Genomic DNA, 24,535 nt, shown 5'->3' on the forward strand with positions numbered 1-24,535 from the left:
CTGGCCCCAGGACGTACTTACCTTTAAGTAATGGACCTGCAGGAAGATCTTCTCTGGGTTGAGGCCATGCTTGATGACAGATGCTCCTGAATCACTCACGTGGCCAGTCTTCTCTTTACTGGGTCTAAAAGGATATAGTAACATTTTTAAGTACAGCACACATTCTTCAACAAATGAGACCATACTGTCATCTTACTTCTTATTTTCAGAGTTGCTCAACAACTTGTAACTCTATTTCATGGCACCAGGTATAACTGAAAACCACCAATGTTTTCAATTTCTTCAGCTGCCAAGCTGGGGTTGGCCAACTGGAAATATTTTATATTCTCTTTGCCAACATTCAAGCCTGCCAGGCCTTCAAGGAAGCTAAATCCAATAGGAATTACTTAAGAACCTACATACTCTTCTGGGGGTGGGGGTGAGGATGAGAGACAAGGAAATGTAATAGAAAACGTAGCCCCACCTGGAGGAGTGAAGAATTGGTGCCTTTTTCAAAAATTGAGAATATCAATATCATCCACTTCCCTGGAATGGTTGTTCATGATCAAGGCTATTTGAAGAGACAGTATAAACCCATTTTTTAATTATCCACAAAACTCACAGGAGCTCAGGATTTTAGCTGAGATGGGGACAGAGCAGTTACACACCGCCCTTCCCGTTTCGCAAATGGGTGGAGCTGCCCAGTGAGGTCTTGCAGCCTGTTGGATTTGTGGTGACACAGGACTGAAATCAACGCCACTCACCCTCCCTTTGTCCACCATGCTCCCTCAGGTTTAAAGGTTTTTAGAATTAGACTGATGAAATATAATGTATCCTTTCAGGCGTACAGTAAAGGCTCATGCACTGTGTGACAATGAGGCTTCGAGAACTAAACTCAAAATAAGTAGCAAAATATTTACAACTTTGACCTGCTTTAAAACTGGTTGAAGGGCCCGGCGCGGTGGCGCAAGTGGTTAAGTCCTCGCCTTGCACGCCCGGGATCCCACATGGGCGCCGGTTCTAATCCCGGCAGCCCTGCTTCCCTTCCAGCTCCCTGCCTGTGGCCTGGGAAAGCAGTCGAGGACGGCCCAAAGCTTTGGGACCCTGCACCCGCGTGGGAGACCCAGAAGAGGCTCCTGGCTTTGGACCGGCATAGCATCGGGCCGTTGTGCTCACTTGGGGAGTGAATCATCGGACGGAAGATCTTCCTCTCTGTATATCCGCCTTTCCAATAAAAAATAATAAAAATAAATCTTTAAAAAAAAAAAACTGGTTGAAAACAAATCATTGGTCCCACAGCATGTTCAACCACCGTCTGCAACACGAGCACCCCATAATAGTGTCAGGTAGAGGCTTGGCTGCTCTGCCTCTGACCCAGCTCTCCGCTAATGTACCAGGGAAGCCAGAGGTAGAGGGGCAAGGGCTTGGGCCACTGCCAGCCCTACAGGAGACCCGGATATAGTTTCAGGCTCCTGGCTTCAGCCCAGCCCAGTCCCAACCATCATAGACATTTGGCAGAGTCAATCAGTACATGGAAGATCTCTCTCTCTCTCTGTCATTGTGTAACTCACATAAATAAACAATTGTTAAATAATTCACACAAAAGAAGATAAGGATTGCAGAGCGTGTGCTGAGGCAAGAGCAGGCTGGGTGCAATCAGAGGGTTGGCGTATGAGAAAGGCAGCAAACTTACAAAAGGTAGTGCGGCGTCGTGAAAGGTATGAATCCTTGGAAATCTGGGAAAGCTAGCTGGGAATATTAGCCTGACTTCTTACTTCCTGTTCTTCACTTAAATTCTCTAACCCTCAATTGATTCACTTGTACAATAGGAATAACCAGGCCTATCTTTCCAGGTCCCACACAGAAAATAATAATCTTCAAAATAATCGCTTTGCAAGGAAGGCCGGGGATATAGAACTTAACAGCTTAACGAAGCATTCCACTTTGGCACAAGGAATCCCTGATAAAGCCCTCGCCACAGGCTGCACTGTGTTATGCCAGCTCACGCCGGGTACAGAACCCACAGAGGCCTGGGGGAAGGCAAGCTGGGACCAACCTCTAGAGCTAGCTGCACGGTTTCGGTCTTTCTGCTTCATCTCTGACTTATATATGAGGCCACATTTGTGAGAACACCTCGTTCCTCTCACCTCCACGTGAGATCCCCACTGCAAAGCATCATTCTACACGGCTGCACCCAGAGCTCATCCTGCAGTGTGGGATCATCCAGAAAGCCGCCCCAACGTTGACCAGTAAAGCCCATCTTTGAGAGCCCAGGGGGAGGGAAGACTTCTCCAGAGTCAGCCTAAATCCAAACCACGATGCACACCTCTCTGAGAGAGAGGCAGAGCCTACATAGAGATTCTGAGGTCCTTGCGCTCTGAACCGAGGCAACTAGAACGACGCCAGCCTCTGCTTTGAAGGCCGGCTTGCAGGCTCCCGCTCCTGATGACGCTTTTAGCGACTGTTTCCTTCCTTTGCCTAAAAATGTCCTTCCCAAAGCTTCCTTCTCTCTCACCCACTTCTTTCACCCACTCCAAATGAAGAAGTGCTCCAGAAAATTCTTTCATGCTGACAGCATCCAAGGCAAACACACAAGTCCCCAAGAGAGATGCCTTTTAAAGGCGGCTCGGTGCTGTAGAGTACGCGTGTGTGAGAAGTCAAACGGGGTGGCTTTTAGAAGGAAAAGATGCTCAGTGATGGACACGGAGGAGCTTCCACCCCTGAGCCATGCTGCCACCTATCCCAGTTCTGTGCAGAGACAGAAAGCGTGGAAGGTCATGGGAGACAAGAGCGGCTAGCACATGCAGTGACAGCTAACTCACAGCTGAGCAAAGTCGGAGCCCCGCTGAGCATGTGCAAATGGACGAGTCCACTGTGAGCGAGTCTGAGAACAGGCAGGAGTGAGCCTTGGTGGCAGAGGTCACAGCGACGGCTACCTTGGGGGCACTAAGGACAGATGGGGCAAAGAAAAGAAAGGTTTTAGGGTTTGACCAAAAAAAAAAGTTTTTAAAGATTTATTACTATTTTTTTTTCTAATCTGAGGCAGATTCATAAACAGATGCAGAAAAAGAGAAAGATCTTCCATCCACTGGTTCACTCCCCAAATGGCTGCACTGGCCAGAGCTGAGCTGATCTTAGGCTGGGAGCCGGGAGGCTCCTTAGGTCTCCCACACAGGTGCAGGGTCCCAAACAAGTGAGTCATCCTCTGCTGCTTTCCCGGGACACAAGTCAGGAGCTGAATGGGATATGAAGCAGCTGGGGCACAAACTGGTACCCATACACCAGAGAGCAGAGGATTAGCCTGTTGAACTATAATGTTGCCCCTCACCCCCCTAGGGACGTTTCATGTACTGATATGAACATGCTTTCATGGAGATAAAGAGGAACCATTCTTTGAATTATCTAGGCAAGATCTATATGCATTATATATATTTCAATTAAAAATTTGATTACAGGCCTGGTGCAGTAGCCTAGCAGCTGAAGTCCTCACCTTGCACACACAGAGATTCCATACGGGTACCAGTTCTAATCCTGGCAGCACCGCTTCCCTCCAGCTCCCTGCCTGCAGCCTGGGGAAGCAGTCGAAGATGGTCCAAAGCCTTGGGATCCTGCACCTGCGTGGGAGGCCTGGAGGAGGCTCCAGGCTCCTGGCTTCAGATTGGCTCAGCTCTGGCCATTGTGGCCACTTGGGGATTGAATCAATGGATGGAAGATCTTCCTCTCTGTATAATCTGACTTTCCAAGGAAAATGAAATAAATCTTAAAAAAAAAAATTAAGGGAATAAACATCAAGGTGGGTAAGTCACTGGTTTTGATACTGGTGCCCCATAGCAGAAGACATGGGTTCAATTCAACGTTCCGGGTCTTGACTCCACCTTCCTGCTAATTCAGACTCTGGGAGGCAGCAGGTGAAGGATCAAGCAACTGGGTTCACGTGCCCTATGGGGCTGGGGGGTCTAGACTGGCTTTCTAGCTCTGGGATTCGGTCCAGCTCCACCTGCCGTGAGCATCTGAAGAGCTGCTGACACTGAGAGGAAGTCTGTTTCCTTATCTCTCAAGGCCCAGACAATATGAGAGCTTTTTCGTTTCTCTCTTTCTCTCTTTTTTTTTTTTTTGCAAATGCAAAAATGTTCCTCAGCTCTTAGGCATCACGCTCCAGTATTTCTTTTCATGCCTGGAACACATGGAATGTAGGAGATCAAGTTACCAAGGTCGTCTGGGCTCAAACGCCCTTGGTCTGTCTGCCGTGCCCAGGCACCAACTGAAACGGCTCTGACCGCTCGGTCACGACCTTTCCACTCCCTTTCCTGCTCTATTCCTCTCCAAGGGTCCTCCCAGAGGCCACAGGATGTATAAAAGGGCAGGCAGGTGGCAGGGGTGTTCAACACACAGTGATTTGATTTGGGTGCCGGGCAGGCCTCCTGCAGGACTGTCACCAAGGCTGGGGTTTGGGCATTGTGCCTGGGAGAGGTGCTTGGACTGTCAGCTGCTAGGTCTGCTCTTGTCCAGACAGACTGCTCGCCAGGCTCGCTCTGTCTGACGCTCCTGGCAGTCAACGTGAGAGCCACCAGATAGCTTCGTCTTACCGCTGTGTGGGAGGCCTTAGCATCGCAGCAACGAGACGGAAGGGAGTTCATCTGTCTTTTGGCATCTCTGTAAGTCCCCACACAGGAGCAGAGTCTCCCTCCCTCCATCAGTGATGAGGGCAAACACCACACGTGACAGAACCGGTCTCAACGGTGCCCACCCGTACCAGGGAGGCCAAGAGAGGAGCACGCCAAGGTGCGCCGGCTGACTGCCTGAATTCTTAACTCTTCCACGTGACCATGCGTGTGAGCCCCATTGAAGCCCAGCGTCTGCGTCTGTAAACACAGCCAGGAATAGCTGTGTGGCTGCCTCCTTCACCAAAGTCCCCAATGGCCTTAGGCGAGCACAATGTAAATACTGCTCTTAGAATGATAATTCCTTGTGATTGGGGTGTAAGGATGTATCTTACAAAGACAGGGCACTAGAGCTGTGCACTTGAGACTGTGCCATTGGAAGAAACTAGAAGGGCACACCCAAACTCACCCTACTGGCTGGGAAACTGTGGGCCGAAAGTTATTCTAAGATTTAAAAATTAACAACAGCAACAACAACAAAAACGGCAAGGGGCTGGTATGGTGGCATTGCAGGTAAAAGCTGCTTTCCCTCCCATATTGGCATCTTTTGTGTCCCAACTGCTTCACTTCTAACCCAGCTCTTTGATAATGTGTCTGGGAAAAGTGGCAGAGGCTGATCCAAGGGCCTCGACATTTGCCACCTGTGTGGGAGACCCAGAAGTGAAGCCCGTGGCTCCAGGGGATTTGGGCTGACCCAATCCTGGCCATTGCAGCCATCTGGGAAGTGAATTAATGGATGGAAGATATCTCTTTTCTATGAAACCCCATGACTTTAAAAACGAGTACATAATTATATTAAAAAGAACCCTACACTGCAAACACGTGTAGCCTTACACCCCCCCTTGTTGGCAGCACTGACTTTCAGTGCAAATCTTTCAGAGTTGGTCTTTAAACACACTCCTTGCCATGTTAGCATCATCATCGGAAAAACCCAAAGAAACAAATTACAAGTGCTGATTCAAGTTTTCATAAGCTGAGCTTGGACATATTCCACGCATGTATCCTGCTCAACTGACATCACTTTGTGAAGAGATTAGGAAAACCATGGGGAGAGGACAGAGGCATGATAATTCAAAGGACAGATGTCGGGACCAGCATGGCAGCAGGCCAATCCTATGCCCTGCAGTGATGGCATCGCATACGGGTGGAGTCTGTCTGGCTACTTCACTTCTGACCCAGCTCTCTTCTTGTGGCCTAGAAAAGCAGGAGAACATGGCCCAAAACCTTGGGACCCTGCACCCACGTGAAGAGACCTGGAAGAAACTCTTGGCTCCCAGCTTCAGATTGGCTCAGCGCTGGCCTTTGTGGCCGTCTGGGGAGTGAACCAGTGGATGGAAGAACATTTTTTTCCCTCTCCCTCTCTCCATAAAATATGCCTTTCAAATAATAAATATATATGTGTGTGTGTGTATGTGTATATCTCATATAACAATAATTTTTTTAAAAAGAAGGTAGAGGCATTTTTCATCCTCCATTTGTTTTTTTACCACAATTATTTGCATCTATAAATGTGTGCCATGAGGAGAAGGTGTTTGGTGTAGAATTTAAGACACCACCAAGGAAGCCCACATCCTGTCTTGGAGTGCCTGAGTTTCCATCTCCGCTCCAGTACTGACTCGATTCCTGCTTCCGTGTACCGAGGGAGGCAGCAGGTAGAGGCTCAAGTTACTGGATCCCTAACCCACATGGAAACCTGGATTGAATTTCCAGCCCTGGAGCATTTTGAAGAGTGAATCAGTGGCTAGGAACTGTCTGCTCGTCAAAGAATCAAATCAGTTTTTTTAAACACTTTTTTTTTTTTTAAGATCTTCCATTTGCTCATCCACTCAATGGTCAGATCGAAGCCAGGAGCCAGGAGCTTCTTCCGGGTCTCCCACACACACAGTTACAGAGTCCCAAGGCTTTGGGCCATCCTCTTCTGCTTTCCGAGGCCACAAGTAGGGAGCTTGATGGCAAGTGGAGCATCTGGGATTAGAACCGGTATCCTATGGGATCCCAGTGTGTACAAAGAGAGGACTTTAGCCACTAGACCACCGTGCCGTGTTCATTTTTAAACAATTTTAAAAAACAACAGTTTTTCCACACTGGCACTGGTGGCGATATCAAAGGCAAGTGGACAAAGATTTGTGAACAGCTTTAATAAGAGATTGGAACTATATTGAAACTACTGCTATTTGGTCAGTTTGTGTGTGTGTGTGTTTTTTCCCCCCAAAACGGATTTACCAGTGATGCAGGAGGAGGGGTTTTCCCCCACAGATCACTATCCTGTAAGCAGACAGTGCTGGACATCACCAGTGCTGAAAAGCTGATCCCCAAGACGACTGAAGGCAGAAGGACAAACCCCTGGAAGGAGCCACAGATGATGGAAGGAGCCACGGCCCAGGGCCTACTGAGGCAGAGTGCAGGTGCTGAGGGAGGCACGGGACGGGCTTTGCATCAGCGCAACTGTAGAAGATGCAGACAGACTTCCAGAACTTTGATAATGCGATACAGGGCGAGGACAGATGGATTTTGGAAAAGCAATGAGCAGCAATCCAAATCCGAAAATGTCCTTGGGTTTTGGAGGGCCATGTTTCAGAAACTCCTCTCTAAGAAGCAAAATCTCCGGTGAAGACAGTAGAAGCTGCGTGTGACCACACTGGTCTGGGTGACGAGTCACCACCATCTGAGACCGAGCGATGAAGGGAATGCGTGTCCACAAGAGACCCAGAGGACAGCGGGGAACCAGGACACAACCATGCAGGAGGTTTCTGATAAGGGTGGGGTCTCAGAAGACATGTGCAAGGGGGTGAAGGTCAGAGGGGGCGACGGATAGGCAATGGAATGAAAGACAATACTACGAACAGGTATGAGAGCATCAGAACTGTTGCCAGGGAGAAAAATTCAGAATGGGCTGAAGCTGCTTGGAGAAACAGAAAGCTGCCCGTGAAGTGATGCTGGGAGCACGAGGATGACCCGGTGCCGAGCGGTGAAGAAGGGAACAACTCGACTCCCACTCTGCTTCAGCTTTTCTGCCAACGAGGATTTTCAACCTCTAATGATAGACCAGGGGTCGTTATGGGGGCACTACTGCTTGGCATAGATGGGCTGCTTCACCTTGTCAAGCAGAACCCATCCCAGGCCTGGATAAGGGGCCAGGTGACAGCCTTGAAAATTTCCACCTGTGATTACAGATCTCCAGGGAGTCCGATCAGAGGATGATGGGGAGGACCCTGATGGAGGCAGACACATATTCTGAGGAGCGAAGCCAATGGGAATTGAGGGAAAGCAGGCACAATGCAGGATGCTGGTACTGAACAGTTTGTGACACCTGGAAGCAAAAATGATGATGAACTAGCAGAGCTAGCACTAGATTCTGATGGTCAACCAATTCCAGAAAGTCACCGTGGCAATCTGACTTCCTCAAGGTGGTTGGCAGACTGGATGTGACAGAGAGCATATGGTAGCTGTCTCAGGGGCTTGGGGCTATGCCCGAGCAATGCTGATTTATTGTTCTAATAAATTTACATAGGAGCGAAGGCTGAGGGTGTGGCTGCTTGACTTGACAAACGGCATCCAACGACCAAGAACGCAACCACAGGAAGAAATACAGATCCAATCAGTCACAAGGTAATATTTAACAGGTGCAAAGGGTTTGAAAAGCAAAAAGATTTAGCACATGAAATTCTCTGCAAACTCAACACATAGACAGAGGTGACTGATGTGGCTTCCAAAACGATAAGCACCATGGTAGGCTGCGTCACCAGGAGGAGGGAGTAGCTGATGGGAGGTACCAAGGGACAGTTCAGAATGTGGGTGCTAAGACCTCGGCTCTGCTGGCACATCTACCTCTGACTTCCTCCTGACTCCCCACTTGCTAGCTGTGCGATGGTGGCCACCTGCTTAACCTCTCTACATTCCTGGTCCCTCATGTGCGAGCTGAGGGGGAAGATGCTGCTGTGACACTAGCACTTACAGGTTCACTGTGAGATCAAATGAGATCAACATAGGTAGAGTCGCTTAGAACAATGTCAGGGATATCAAAAGCACTCAATGAATGTCACTAAAATTACTGGCTGTGGAATGCTGAATATTGAGAGAAGGAGTGTGGTACCGAGTTTTAAAGAGAAATATGGTATTGTGAAAGCCGGTACTGCAGTGCGGCAAGCTAAGCTGTTACTTGCAATGCTAGCATTTCACGCATGAACGCTGGTTCAAGTCCCAGCTGCTCTGCTTCTGATCCCGGCTCCAGGCTAAGGTGCCTAAGAAAGCAGAACAGTACACAACTGCTTGGACCCCTGCTGCCCACGTGGGGGACACAGACATAATTCCAGGCTCCTGCCTTCAGCTCAGCCCAGCCCAGGCCATTGCAACCATCTGAGGAGTGATCCGGCTAATGGAAGATTCTCTCTCTCCCTGCCTTTTAAGTAAATCAATAAATCCTAAAAAAAAAAAAAAAAAAAAATGACAGTGCACACAGGAGGGACTCTCACTCAGCCTACACTGCTGCTTTCTTTGCTCGACAATCCAGATCCAAGGAGGCACTGCATCTGCCCAGGCATAGCCTCGTATTGCCATGCCAAGGCCTGGGTCCAATACAAGAGGGCGAGGGGTCTCCCATTCATGCAACATGTATGACGAAACAAAATAAAACAAAACACCTGCAACCTGTCGGTCAGGAAAAGACAGACAATGGTCTTCAGACAGGCGGGCTGCTTCGGTAGGAGCAAGGTGTATTCTGTGCAGTGCTGAAAATAAGAGCTAAAAGAGCTGAGCAAATTCCTTCCTGATCTAAGAGAATCAGGCTATTTCCACAAGGGATCTGCTCTTTACTCCACAATGAGATGAGAGCCAAGAAATATACAGGTGGATGGCCAGCCATCAGGAATATAGAAGGTCAGGGAGTAACAAGTTTTATTTATTTTCATTCGAGAGAGAAGGAGGGAGATGGGAGAGAAATAAAAGAGGGAGGAAGAGAGAAGCGAGAGGGAAGAAGAGGAAAGAGAGAGAGAAGGGGATGGGGAGAGAGAAAGGAGGGTAATTGTGTCACCCATGTTACTCTCTGAGTGTAACAGCAGCCAGGGCTAGGCCTGGCTGAAAGCAGATCCACTAGGTGGGCTGGGAACAAAGCTGAGGGGCGAACCCAGGCACTCCGCAGGCATCCTCAAAAAGTATCTGAACCACTATGCCAAACGCCTATCCCGTCATAGCTACAATTTACAGCCTGTAGCAAAAACCCTTATTCGTCCATTCCAGTGGAGACAATATGATTGCTATGTTTGCTAAATTAGGATCAAGAGTGATTTTAAGAAAAAAAATTAAAGAAAAAAATTTGCACCAAATAAACTGTCTAGATGTCTACGTGATGACATGCAGGATAGAATCAGCTTAGGGTATAGGGCCCAAGCAACTCAAGGCTTTTTACTTCATTGTGTTCCTACTTACAGTATCCATGTTTGGGAGATGGGAAGGGAAGACACACGCAATGTGCATGAACTGGCAGCCTTGTAAGTAAGTCCTGTTAACAGGGACTGCTGGCTCTATTCAGGGTTAAGGTGACCACAAGGAACCTCCGACTGTCCATTTGTCACACACATTCAGAACCCGGGAATATAAAGAAACATTTTTGTTGGTTATAGGAAGCAAAAGTAAAGAGTAAAATGTGGAAGATTTGCCACCACCGGAAAAAAAAAATTGTGACTTCATCCTGGAAAGAGGCAACTCCTGGCTCCCTCTCAGCAGCAGAGGCCAGCAGCACGTGCTGAACACCCACAGCATGGGTGGCACTGTGTGCTGGGCTAATGGGAAAGATGGTCTCACGGATGACTCAGGAGGAGCAGATGGCCTGTGGGAGCTGCAGAAGGACTTCTCCCTTCTTGGCGGAGGACAGTACAACCCTTGGCAGGAGGGTGGTGATGGTGGTGGCGGTGGGTGGGCGGGGGAGTGCTTGCTTGGTGTTCAGTCTACCACGTACCAGGATGCACAACAGTGTGAGTGGCTGCGCGTGTGGACACTGTCTTGGTCTCCACACACAGATGCTAACAGTGTGACCTTGTGTGTGCAAGCACAAATGCTAGAAATCACCAAAAATACCCAATGGTGACTAACTGGACACTCATATCCTGAAAAAAGAAAAGGGACCTGGACAGGTTGATAATGGGACAATAACCAGCGTTGAACTGTTGGGGGGAATGGAAGGGTACAATGGAATTGTCTTGTGCAAATGCACTTGCATTACAGCGATGCTTGCTTGGGGGACCTGTTTTTCACCACTCCGTGATGCTGTCCTACACCTTACACCTGAGAAGATGCCGTCCAGGGCACAAAACACTGGCAAGGGCTCCTTGTCAAATCCCCTGATGTCACCAGTTGCCTCGTGTCCTAATTTCCCCTTTCATCTTTTACTCACATCATTGCTATGTGGGATGTTACAAGATGGCAGAGAACGACCAAAGGCTTCCGTATTTTTATTTTAATGAGACATAATCCACATATAAAAATGTATCACTTAAAAATGCGTGATTTGGTGAATTTTTTTTAGTATATTCATAACATTGTGCAGTCATCCCCTGCAATGAATTTTTTAGAACTTTCTACCACATCAAAAAGAAATCCTGAACCTCCTGGCAGTGACTCCTCAGCCTCCTGCCCATCTCCTCCCAGCCCCTAACACCATGCATTTCACCTTCCTGTGCCTATGGATTTGTCTATTCTGGGGTGGGCTGGGGTGGGGAGGCCCCATCAATGGAATGATACAACAGGTGGCCTTTTGTGTCCAGTTTCTGCCATGGAGAATGATTCTAGGACTCATCTGTGTTATGGCAGGTTCTGAGCACTTTTTATAGCTGATCAATGTTCTGCTTGTATTTCATTCATTCATTTGATCGGGAACATTCAAGCTACTATAAATCGTGCAAGTGGATTTTTAGGATCAGTTTGCCCATTTCTGCCAAAAGACAACTGAGATTTTGAGAGATTTCACTGGCTCCAGGTATCTGCTCAGAGATTATCCCTGTCCTAACAACACTAAGGTTCCAGTCCATAAACACAAAGCATTTTTCAACACGATTAGATGTGTTACCAGTACAGAAACATGCTTCACTTGCTAAACTTATTTAAAAATACTTAATCACTTTTGATGCTACCAGAAATGAATCTGTTTTATTAATGCCATTTTCAGATTATCAGTCATAGAAGTGCATAGAAATACCACTTATTTGGGTATACTCATCTTGTACCCTGTGACCTGACTGAACTTGCTCATTAGCTCTAATGATTTTGTGTTTGTTTTAGGATTCTTTAAAATTTTTCTTGGCATAAGATTATGCCATTTACAAAGACAGTTTTGCTTCTTCCTTTCATTTCCAGATTTTAGTACAATGTTGCGGGGTAGGGAGAAAGTACAGCCCTTCTTTTAAGATGTTTTTGCTCAACTGTTGGCTTGGAAGGGACAACTCTGGTCAAACTGGATTTTAACTTGGAGCAGGTATTCTTCCTTTGTGTTTTTGCAGTATTTCAGGAAGCATGCTTTTTATCAGGACTTCTGGGTCAACGCTATTGGCCACAGCATAAATGGAATCGTAGCAATGTGGCATTCAGGGATGACAAAGTCAATTTAGGATTATGTTACGTGAGAAAGTACGGACTGTTTCTCTGATGGCTGAGCACCTACCCGTCGTCCTTGGAAGGGGCAAAGGAAGAGTGATTTAGGATAGGTTAGTCCCTGTATACGAGTTAATTCTAAGAAATATCTAAAAGGTAAATATGAGCAATGCTGTAGTGGATCTGTGTTACACAGGGAGCAACTCAGAAGATTAACAAAAATTCCAGCTGCAATTACCTTCGGGTAAGGGAGTACACTGGCAAAGACGGTCTTTTATGGTCTTCTAAATTGAGTTATCTGATTATGCACTTTGATTTTTGAGAAAAAAAAAAGACAATAACCCATAGTTAATGGAGTGCCTTACTACTTATGTTTCTCTGTACTTAGAAAAATTTCACTTAACGCTATTGAAAAATACCACGTAGTACAAATAAGTAATTAAGGGCCTATGGAGAACAGCATCCCGCCCATAGAAATACCTGAGTGATTAGTAACCAGGGAATGATCTACTGAAATGAAGAGGGGAGGTTATTTGAGTTCAGTTATTCAGGATGTGTCTGTCATCTTAGCTGGTTCAAAGAGCTGAGAGTGGAGAGGGTCCCTCCAACAGGAAACAGAACCTGAGTGGGCAGCCCCGGGAGGTGGAACTGGCCTTTGCAACAGGAAAGGGCAGAGTCTGCTTCATGGCTGGCTGGCAGCCTGCAAGTTTTACAGAAAATGCTAGCAGAAGTAGAGCATCCTGCCATCACAAAAGGGTAACCACCCTCTTCGCAGTTGGCTTGCTAGTGCAGATGGCTCAAATGAAAGAAACTGGGGGAAACAGAGGAAGAGAGCCCAAGGACCTAAGAGACAGAGGGTACAGGATAAGGACTCTGAGCTATAGGAAAGGCACGGCCCAGAACCCATGGTCATTACTCAGAGGGGACACTCGGGGCACCCATCTGTTCCAGGAGGGTAGGAGGATTCTTTTAGTCTCCGAAGTCCTGCCAACTCAGCTTCTACCTCAAGCTATTAACCTCAGCATCCATTTAATATTCAGCTCTCTGCCTCCTTTAATCCCATCCCTTTCATTTGCAACCAGGCATTCTTGTTTTCTCCCCCCGCCCCCCACCCAAGTGTTCTATTGCTTTTCTAAAACTAACTTTTGTGGACATGTCTGCCAGTTATGTTTGCCAGCAGTTATGTTTGGAATGGTAGGTATTTCCAGGCTCTGGATGGTAAAAAGACACAAGAAGGGTGTACTATGTGGTCCCCTGGGAGGGGGCAGTGGAGAAAGAAGAGGCAGAAAAAAGGCAGACCAAGGAACCTGGAAGAAGCTAAGATGGAAAGTAGGGCTGCCTACAAGGCTGGTGGCGTTGTGTTCTATGCCATCTGTCTGACAATATTTAACAGGTGCCAACTGGTATCGGCGATTGCAAGTTATATGTGCTATTGATTTCAGCCATGGGGAATTGTCAATATTTATTTGAGATGATTCAAAATGGTTCTTTCCTATGATTCAAGTTAATATGTGTTTGCTAGATGATGTGTGGATCTTCACTGCATTTACTTCTCACACCCTCCAGTAGGAGAGAAACGATGGTGTTGTCATCTCTGTTTTATAGTTCAGTATGCTTGGGTAACTCTCTCTAGGCCACACTGCACATAGAGTCAAGAGTTGGATCCAAGCAGTTTGGCTCTCCGGGCTTGCTCTTAGAAGCCCTGTGCTATCATCCCGGAAGCAAAATTGATGACTGATAAGCCCAGGAACTGAGTCAGGCCCGCCTCCTTGACCACATCCCTACGAGAGCAGGATGGATCAGGTCAGCTTTGTGGCGCAGCAAGTTATCTGCTGTTCATGACGCTGGTATCCCGTGTCAGAGCTTTGGTTATGTCCTGGCTGCTCCATTTCTGATCCAGCTCCCTCTTAATGCGCCTAGGAGAGCAGCAGCAGCGCACAGTCCAAGCACTTGGGCCCCTTGCAACCATGTGGGAGACCCTGATGGAGTTTCAGACTCCTGGCTTTGGCCTGACCCCACTCCGGGCACTGTGGCCATTTGGAGACTGTACCAGGGAATGGACAATCTCTCTCAAGCTTTTGCCTCTGAAATAAATAAGTCTTAAACAAACAGGCAGGATGGGTCAGACTTGAGCCAAGAAGCTGATTGCCTTCTCCTCTCTTCAAGGCCCTAACAAAGTCCACAAAGCCCATGATCTTAACCATTTCTTTTAATGGGCCAATCCTTATGTGATTACCTTATCCTAAGGTAGACGCCTTTCTATTGTATTACTAGAAGACTTTTTTGAAGCTGAGTTGACGTTTCAATCCATGTTAAATAACCCCAAATGAGCAACTTACTCACAGCCTTAGGCCAACCAAGTGCTTCTGAACTAAGGCCTCCAATAGCTACCTAATCCATCTGTCTCTAGACTCTGTCTCTTTGATTATGCGCTACCCTCAAGGCTGGGTAATCTTCCCAGAACTCCATTTCCATGATGTCATTCTTGGAACTTCAAATAGCTCCCCTTCTGCCTCCACTGCCACTTGAATTTGGCAAGAAGGAACTTGGTGGCTTAGCCTTGTCCCTCCCTTGGCCACTGTCAGTCTCCCTGCTCCCTTCCATGCCTCTCGTTCCAGCAAGTCCACTCTGACTGGAACATCCATTTCCACAGTCCCTGTCCATGCTGGCCTGTCCTTCAGTCCTTGAATTTCTCTCCCTCTCCACTGAATTTCATAGAATCCTTTCTTGCCATCCCAACAAAAGCCACACATGCTGAACCCACCAATGTGATTCTCTCAGTCCTGAGACTCACAGGGTGCAGCCAAGGGTTTGACCCTCTGCTGCCTTGTGACCAATGCTTCAGGTGGCAAGATGCTACCTGTGTGGTACCTGAATAAACAAGACACAGTCCTGAAACACAAAAGCCTGAAGGGTCACAAAGGAAAGATGTTTGAGGTTAGACCACATGAAATGTTAGTTTTCTCTAGATCAAAAACTGTCAAACACCAGGGCGGTCATTCAGCTTTCTGGTTAAGATGCTAGTTGTAACGTCGGAGTTCCATACCAGAATACCAGAGTCTCTTACCCACCTCCAGCTCCTGCCCTCAGCTTCCTGCTAATGTGGACTGTGGGAGGCAGCAGATGATGGCTCAGGTAACTCAGTTCTTGGCTCCTGGTTTTTGGTCCTGGTCATCCAAGGTATTTGAGGAATGCATCAGCCCATGGGAGGCTGATCCGTCTCATCATCTCTTGCAAATACATACACACACACATACATATTTGTTATAAAAGGTCAGATATTCACAATTGCCTCTGGCTCACTCTAAATATAATTACAAAGCACACGGCTAGGCCAGGGAGGAAGATGCCACAGGCGTCCAGGAGGACCCCCAGCTGACTGCTGGCATATGGGCTAGTCCACTCTCTGTTACTGTAACACAAGAGCTGAGGCGGAATGCTTCATGAGAAAAAGGTCTACTGAGCTCACTGTGTTGGGAGTTCAAGAACACAAGGACATGAGGATGTCAGTTTCTGCTTGGCTCCCGTGAGAGCCTCAAGGATCACACAGTGAGATGGCAAGCTGGGAAGAACCAAGGTTCCACTGCTCTCACGCTGGCTTGCTGAGGACCCAGATTCTAACACCTGACCCTCCCTCATTTACAGGGACTCAGGCGAAGCATCTACAAACCTGAGCTGTAGGGCCTGAGCTCTATTTATTTATTGATTTTTAGCAAGCAGTGCTATCTACTGCTGAGTCATAATGAAACAGAATTATGCAGGCAGGGAAAGGATATTCTAAACAGAGACAACATTAAAAAAAAAAAAAGGCATGTGCTGTAGCAGAAGATCAGAACTAACTGGACAACTACCCCAAACAAACAATGACAGCAAAAAATCTCGGTGAATGGAACCAATGGACATCAGGAGGGTGACCTCATCCTTGGACTGGTAAAGACGGCATTTTAGAACTATCCAAACCACCTGGACAGAACCCTCAGAATATGTACACATTGAGATTCTGGGTTGATATGAGGTGATTGTTCCTAATCCCTGGGTAAGTGGGATGTATTCAAAGTCATGAGTGGTTTCCCCTTTGTCTCTCCTCTTCCCCCAGAATTTGGAAGCAATGAGTACACCCAATTTTCCTTCTACTTCGATCCTTCCTAAGCCTTGGGATTCTGCACCTGCCAAGGGGAACCTGGAGGAGGCTCCTGGCTCCTGGCTTCAGACTGGTTCAGCTTGGGCCACTGCAGCCATCTGGGAAGTGAATCTGCGGATGGAAAATCCTCTCTCTGTCTCTCCTTCTCTTTGTAAGTCTCAGCTGTGTTTCCAATAAAAAATAAATCTTAAAAAAGACAGAAGGGTTTATGGTTCATTTCTTTTCAAAAGGAGTACAAAAGAGAAAGAATATCTTCCACTTTCTGATTCAATCCCCAAATGTTCACAGAATCCAGGGAAGGTCCAGGGAGAAGCCATGAGCCTGGCATTCCATGCAGGTTTCGGATATGGGAAGCAGGAGCCCAAACAAGCTGTCATCTGTTGCCTCCCAGGATGTGTATTAAGAGAAAGGTAGAATTGGAAGCGTAGGGGGCACTGGGATCCCAGGCACTCCAGCAAGGCATGTGAGCATCCCAGCACTTGTGCACAGGTGGACAGGAGGTGGGCACATGGCTGGCCAAGAGACAGACCAGGTGAGGATGCAGGCACATTCCAGGAGCTTTGGCTTCCCCAGTGAGCCAAGGGGCGAGAGAAGGAAGGAGGGAAGAGCAGGCTGCGGGAGGAGGGTCTGTGTGGGAGCTCTCCGGGAGGCACAGCCAGGGGAGGCTGGACCTCTGCGAGTGATGGCGATGCAGAGGGACTCTGCGAGGAAGGAAGCTCTCCTGGGGAGGGGGGTGGGTCTGCGTCACTGCGGATGGAACTGTCCCCGCACGTGGGAGTGAGAGGACTGCTGTGTTCTTCTGGGACTAGGAATAACAGTTTTGAGGAAGACTGGCAAGGTGAAAACTTCAAGTGTGACAGAGAAGGCTCATGCAGGGGAGGTTTCTTTTTTATCATGAAAAACAAAACAAAACAAAAAAAGCCTCAGGATTTCTAAGAGACCGCATGGCACTGGGGCATCGTGTATATCTCACAGGACACATTGGTGACACGCGTGCTTTCTTTAACCCGTGGGTAGACTTTCACAGTGGGTGGGGTGGGAGCTTTTCCCATTAGTGATGGGATGCTTGTGTGACCAGGAGTGAGATCCTCATGACGAAGGCTGAGAAAGATGTTTCTGTCTGTGTGTGTCTGTTTATCACTGCACCAACTGTGGGGACAGGCCCTGGGAGCAGGGGCTGCATTGGCTGGGTGCCTGTCAGCACCTCCTTCACAGGATGGATTTTCACCATTTTTTTTTTTTTTTGGCAGCATGAGTTCCATTTTCACGATGAATCCGGGGGGACAAGGGTGTGGGGATGAAGGAAGGGGGAGGGATAATAAATCACAAATGATAAAAGCTGACACGGATCTCTTCTGACCCTGCCCACCACAGCTCCTCCGTGTTGGCAGCAGAGGCTAAGAAAAAGCACTCCATGGGGAGCAAAGGGCTCCAGGTGCATCCTAGAAACAAAAGCCATGGGGGCTTTGCACGAAGCCCCTTCACCTCTTCTTCGGCCACTGGCCCAGATGTGAGCTTGCAGGCAGGGGTAGGGCAACATGCAAGAGCAACAGCAGGCGGGGCAATCGTGCCCAGTGCTCACGGAGCTGAGGGGGAGACAGGAGGGAGAGACCCTGGGTCTCCCGTGCAGAAAAGACACCTTTCTTAAACAGCCAATGGGTAAAAGCCTGGTGTCATGAACGTGATAGAACGTTCTGCAGCCGTCTCCCAGGCTCCCAGCTAAGGCTGGCTGAGAAGGTTGGAGAAATGCAAGACAATGTGTCACCAAGGGGAGCACACAAGAAAGTCAATCCAGGACACGCTTGGATCAAATGAAACCGACAGTGCAGTCAGTCTAAGACATGTCTGCTGAGACCCTCATCCAACAGGGAGTGGGCGGGAGGCACAAATGGGAAACGGTTCTTACAAGTTACTGAGATTAGGAGCTTATGTTGTGGAACAGTCGGCTTAGCTGCCACCTACAGCACTGGTATCCCAAGTCCCAGCTACTTCACTCCCCATCAGGCTTCTTCCTAATGTGCCTGGGAAAGGAGGTGTCCCAGGTCCTCAGGCCCCTGCTACCCATGAGGAATACTCGGATTACACTCTTGGCTTCAGCCTGGCCCAGCCCTGACCACTGTGGCCATTTGGGGAGTAGTAAACCAGCACAGGAATATATCTCTCTTTATCTCTGTGACATCGTGTCTTTCAAATAAACAAATCGGTCTCATTTTAAAAGTAACCTCCTGAAATTAACACATCAGAACCAAAACAAAATTTTTCTTTTCTCATTTGGTTATTCCACAGTATCTAAGTTTCCAGTTTTCTTTCTCCACTATCTTTTGAAATAGTAAGACAAACCCTGTCGTATGTTAAAAAGACAAAGATGCTTGGTGCAAGGATCTATATACATATGTATATATATATATATTTTTTTAAATCTTAACTTCTATGAGTATATCCTCCCAGAGCTCAGGATACATGGAACATTTACAAATACTGATTTAAAAGGCAGAGACAGAGAGATGGGGTAGGGAGACAAAGAGAGAGAGGGAGACAGAGAGAGAAGCAGACATGCTCTCATCCCTTGATTTACTCTCCAAACACCTGTAACAGTTGATGCCAGGCTAAACGGAAGCCATGGCTACAGTACTCGGTCCATGTCTGTGCCACGGGTGCCAGCGACGCAAGCACTTGTGTGCTGGCGTGTGTGTGTGTACACGTGCAGTGTGCACACGTGTGTGTGCACATTTCTCCCCATGTAGTTGTCATTTACTGTTTTGCTTAGGTTGTGCACAAGGACTTAGTCGGTCTGGTTTATGATCTCACTGTGACGTGAGGACGTTTATTCCTATTTAGGCCCCTCTTTTCTTTAATGTAAGCCAGTACTATCTTGAACACCCACAAGGCAGAGGTTGAGTATAATGAAAAGAAGATAATCATTGCAATCTTTAGGTTTATATCTTGCTCTGCTCTCTACCAGGTATATGATGGTGGATGTGTCATTTGGTCTTTTCAAGTCTTAAGACATGTAAGAAACAATGTTAAATTGCCAATACATCAGGTGGGAAAGGATTGGCTAGTCAAGAATATGGAAATCAAAGCGAATACGAGGCTGCTGCGGTGGTGGCACATCAAGGCATCTCATCTTTGTGGCACCAGCATCTCATATGGGTGCTAGTTTGAGTCCTGGCTACTCCACTTGCAATCCAGTTTCCTGCTAATGGCCTGGGAAAGCAGTCTATGATGGGCTAAGTGTTTGGGCCCCTGCACCCATGTAGGAGATGTGGAAGAAGCTCCTGGCTCCCAGCTTCAGGCTGGTCTGTCTCTGGCCATTATGGCCATTTGGGGAGTGAGCCACTGGATGGAAACTCTCAGATAAAATAAATAGAATCTTTTAAAAATATGTATAAAAGAATAAAATAAAATAAAACAAGATGACATAGTAGCTAGGAAAAGGAAATGATTTTAGAAAAAAGGGTTTGGTCAACCACGTGCAGAACACCAGAGACAGCACCTAAGGAGTCTGGACATGAACTCAGAGTTCCAAATCACTGTCGGTCCATGATTTTAAGACCATGAGATGCCTTAAAAGGAAAACAAAAACAGAAAGCATCCTTGGTCACTGCATCAGTATAAAGGACTTCTTTCCAAGTTCTTGTTTTGGCAATATAACAAAATTGGAGAACAGATCTCGATAACTCCTTTCCCTTTCACTTTCAAAACTTTCTGGCTTCTTTTGTGTCCATTTAAGGGAGACTCCTAAGGGCTCTGAAGCAAAGCAAACCTACACTGTGTAATTCGGGGAAGGCCCAGAAACATTTCCTTCCCATTATAAGTGCTTCTGATAACAGTGTTTTCCATGCTGATGTGCGCTGAGTCTTTCAAATGCAGTCATTTCGTGGTTAGCCCAAATTTAGGCAAACACAATTTCTGAATGCCAACACAAAGAAAAGCAAATGCTGTCATAAGCCTTATAGCACGAAAGTCTAAAAATACAACATTCTTGTTCCTGACTCTACACACAAAAGGAAAAGAAACTAGTTCGGGAGAAACCAGAGGTGAGGCTCCTCTCCGTGGGAACTGAGTTCCCAGGGTACACAGTTTAACTTGCTTAGGAGGTGCAAACACATTCTAGTTAGGATGCCCCAACTCCACACCAAACAAGCGAGGTCACGCGGAACCAGAGGCACCACAGGGACTTAGAGAAATGTGGAGGATGGAGGTGGCCTCTTGGTCTGAGAGCAGAAGGCGTGCTCAGTTACAGCACCCAAGGCACGACCCTAGGTCCTCCACCTCCAGGCACGCCCGTCTGATTTCCACCATCCCCGCCCCACACAGCCCCAGCTCTGGCTGTGCTCCTGACCTCTCCTCCCATCCGTTCCCCTGTCCACTGCCATCTGGTTTTCCACTCCACCACTCAGAAACAGACGCCTCATGGTCAGTGTCACTAACATCATTCATGTCAGCCTACAGGAAGCTCACTTGTCTTTGTACATTCCTCTTAGCAGTGGCCATTTCTGCCTGCTGGCCTTAACTTTCTTTACTGGTTTCCACGACCCCTGGTGTCTTAGTTTGCTCTACTCACACTACCTTCCTCAGATGAGCTGGTTCTTCCCCTCGCTTTCTCTCTAGATTTCCACGTAACTGAAATTTTAACTGCTCTAACTCTGAATATTCCAATGTCTACAGTGAGCTCCTGCCTTGCAGAACTCAGGAAAAAAATTTTTGTTTGTTTGTTTTGTTTAACATTGAACACCTAAAAGGGTAGCTGCAAAGGTTCCCTGGGCAAGCAGAATCAAAAGTTCAGTTTATGGGGCTGGCATCTTGGCTCAACACTTTCTGCCGTTGCTTGAGATGCCTACCACCCAGACAGGAACCGAGCAGTAACTGAGCCGCTCCATTGCCAATCTCGCTCCTGGCTAGCGTGCCTGGGAAAGCAGCAGAGGATGGCCCAAGCACATGGACCTCTGCACTCATGTGGGAGACCTGAAGAGACTCCTGGCTTTGGCTCAGCCCAACCCAGCCACTGCGACCATTTGGGGAGTAAACCAGCAGGTGAAGAGCTAGCTGTCTCTTTCTGTAACTCTGCCTTTCCCATACATATATCACACACAGAAATCACTTTACTTCCAGGCAAAAGTTTCTGTGAAATCTGTGTCGTTCTCATTTTGCATTTTCCAAGAGCTCCTTGAAGACCCCTAGCTTGCATATACAGATCTCTAAATGTCTTGCACCAAAATAAAACTTTACCATTTCATTCCATTTTACATGATCTTTTGGAAGTACCTTTGTGTTTGGCATCTCATGCAACACTGGAATCTTTGTTTTCCTCTCCCAAACCAGTGCCTCCCCAAAGCCTGTACTATCAAATGCACGGGCGGCATCAGCTACCCAACCGCTCAACTTAAAAACCTGTGAGTGATTCTGTACACTCCCAACTCTTTCACCCCCATAAGTCCATGGAAAAGTCAAATGAAAAGACAGCTGTATTTTGGGACAAAAAAAATTTTTTTTAAACAAATGGCTTTTTCCATAAAATGCATTTCCACAAGTTGTCTGAAGAACCCTCGTGCTGTATGGGTTTCAAAACTTTCATACCAAAATAAATTTAATCTTTTAATTGTATTTTCCATGATCATCTCAACTCATTCTCTGTCCTTGCCACCACCAGGACCTCTTATATGAACTACTCCTTTTTTAAAGATCTGCTTTATTTATTTGAAAGGCAGAGTTATAAAGACAGAGAAGGGTAGGAGAGAGAAAGGGAGGGAGGAAAGAGGGGTAGGGAGAAGGGTGGGGCGAGATCTTCCAACTGCTGGTTCACTCCCCAAATAGTCACCATGGCCAGTCCTGGCCCAGACTGGGACCATGAGCCCAGAGCTCCATCTGGCTCTCTCATGAGGATGGCAAGGAAGACCCAAGGGCCATTTTTCTGCCACTTTCCCAGATGTACTAGTAGGGAGCTGGATGGGAAGTAGAGCAGCTGGGATTCGAACAGATGCTCATGTGGGATTCTGGTGTTACCTGTGGCGGCTCCAACCCTCCCAGCTGGCTTTCTTGTTTCAGCCTACAACCCATTCCTCCCAGAAGCAGAGCAGTTAAGTGGAAAACACCAGACATGTACCCCCTTTCTGCTGTAAGCCCATTGGCAGCATCTGCAGAATCTGCAGAGAGGTTCTGTGCCCGGGCTCCTGCTTTTTCAAAGGGGGAGCCTCCAGCTCCCTTTCTGCCATGCAGCCTTCCTTTCAGTCCCCAGGGCAGGCTGTGCCGTGGAGCTTTCACCTCCTCCCTCTGTGGGACCTGCTCACTCCCCAATTCACAAAGAGGTGCAGGAATCCCAGAGCACTGCCTTCACAGCGCAGCTTGCTGCGTGGGAACAGCACTCGCCATGGACGTCCAGTAGTATCCCCACCACGTGGAGGCTCCGTGAGAACCCACGCGGGGGTAGCTGCTCTGCCTGGCCAACACTGTGGCTGCAGGAACAGAGGTGGGGGTGGGAACGCAGATCTCCTGGCCTTGCCCGGCTGTGCTTCCCATCAGTGGGGCCGGGACTCTCTCAAACAATGGGATGAGTCAATTTGGAAGGCTCGTGATGGTTAGCGTGCAAACACCCAAGCCAAGGAACTTCCCCCAGGGCAGGGAGCAGCACTACACAAAAGCATCAGTCAACATCCGCTCCTGGGGTTCTCCCCACCCTCTTTCCCCACAGCGCTTTGGTGAGCTGTGCTGCAGTCCCCAGCACAAGGAGTGGCAGGGAATATGTCAAAACAAACCCCAGGGACCAGTGTTGTGGAATAACAGCCTAATCCTCTGCCCATGGCACCCAGCATCCCATACGGGCACAGTCGGGAGTCCTAGCTGCTCCACTTTCAATCCAGCTCCTTGCTAATGGCCTGGGAAAGCAGCAGAGGATGCCCAAAGCCTTTGGGACCCTGCACCTCAGCTCTAGCCATTGCAACCATTAGGGGAGGGCACCAGCAGATGGAAGATCTTTCTCTGTCTTTCCTTCCTTCTGTAAATCTGCTTTTCCAATAAAAATAAATAAATATTTAAAAAATACAATCAATGAGGGGTGGGAAAGGGGAGGGGAAACCCTGGTGCCTATTAAACTGTGTCTGAAATAAAGAATTTAAATTAAAAAAAAATAATAAAAAGAAGCAGTACAACAGAGGGCTTGTGTTCAGGGAGGCGGCCTGGTCTTCTGGGTAGCCCAAAGTGGTGGACGCTTAGGGGTGGTGACCTGCACAGATGGCCTGCCCCATCCCACCTGTGTGACTCCTGGGGGATGGGGGAATGATGGCATGCAAGTCACCTGTTACCATAGCAACGGTGATGCGCTTAAGGGCCCAGTCATCAGGTCGCTGGTGAACCAACCAACTGTTTAGACTGGGCAAAATACAGGGGGTGAGCTGTGGGCATGAAAGGATCAGAGTGTTGCAAAAAGCCACAGCCTAAACACCAGACTCCAGAGGCGGCAGTGGGGTCTCCCCGCCAGGGCAGGAGAGCAGTGGCACTGGCTTCCTGCTGGGCTAACAGCTGAAACAAAAGCCCCTACTGACTCACACATCTGGCACCAATAAACACTTAGGAATCAGTATTTTCCTAAAAGGTCCCCCTCGCATTCACTTTTAGAGAGTTACTGTCTGTCAAACCCCAGCCTTCCCCACATCAGCACCACCACATAAAGTGACCATCACAACTTCAAATGAAAAAGCTGGTCTCAGAGATGGTCTCCTGCTGGTTATTTTGTTTGTTTGTTTTTCCCAAACTAAAACATCAGGGAAATGTCAGAAGGGAAACAGGCTTCAAACCTAACTGCCCATTCCCTCAAGTGAGGGCAGGGCGAGCATGACCCAGCCTGAGCCCTCAAGCCCATGGCCTGAGTGTGTTGGAGGAAAGAGGAAGAGAAGGACAACAAAGTCTTACTGGGGCTTTACCTTAACACCTGCATCTCCTCGGGGGAGTTCCGCAGCTCGTCCTGCAGACGCTGCCAGCGCAGACAAGCCCGCAGCTCCTGCTGCTCCTGGGCCTCGTGGGGGGACAGCTGCCGAGACACACACAGGCACACAGCAAAGTCATCACTGTCCTCTTGCTGAGCCAGGGCCGCCCCTGTGGAGTGCCGATGATGACACAGCCTGCTTGGTCCCGGGGCAAAGGCTGAGAGGCGAGTGGTGGGCTCAGCTCACTTATT

At 48.0% G+C, this 24,535-nt stretch overlaps 1 protein-coding gene across 1 annotated transcript in view; it reads right to left on the reverse strand.

Moving 5' to 3' along the window:
- LOC121162057 (aminopeptidase O (putative)) overlaps window positions 1-24,535 on the reverse strand; it is a 261,196-nt gene that overhangs the window by 109,017 nt on the left and 127,644 nt on the right. Inside the window, exons 6-7 of the mRNA XM_040988871.1 lie at window positions 24,282-24,388; window positions 22-124 (exon numbers count right to left, since the gene is read on the reverse strand). Coding sequence (XP_040844805.1) covers window positions 22-124; window positions 24,282-24,388 — 210 coding nt within the window. The remainder of the gene's footprint in view (window positions 1-21; window positions 125-24,281; window positions 24,389-24,535) is intronic.

Source organism: Ochotona curzoniae, unplaced genomic scaffold (genome assembly GCF_017591425.1).
Source record: "Ochotona curzoniae isolate NIBS_2020 unplaced genomic scaffold, NIBS_Ocur_1.0 contig_50, whole genome shotgun sequence".
NCBI lineage: Eukaryota > Metazoa > Chordata > Mammalia > Lagomorpha > Ochotonidae > Ochotona > Ochotona curzoniae.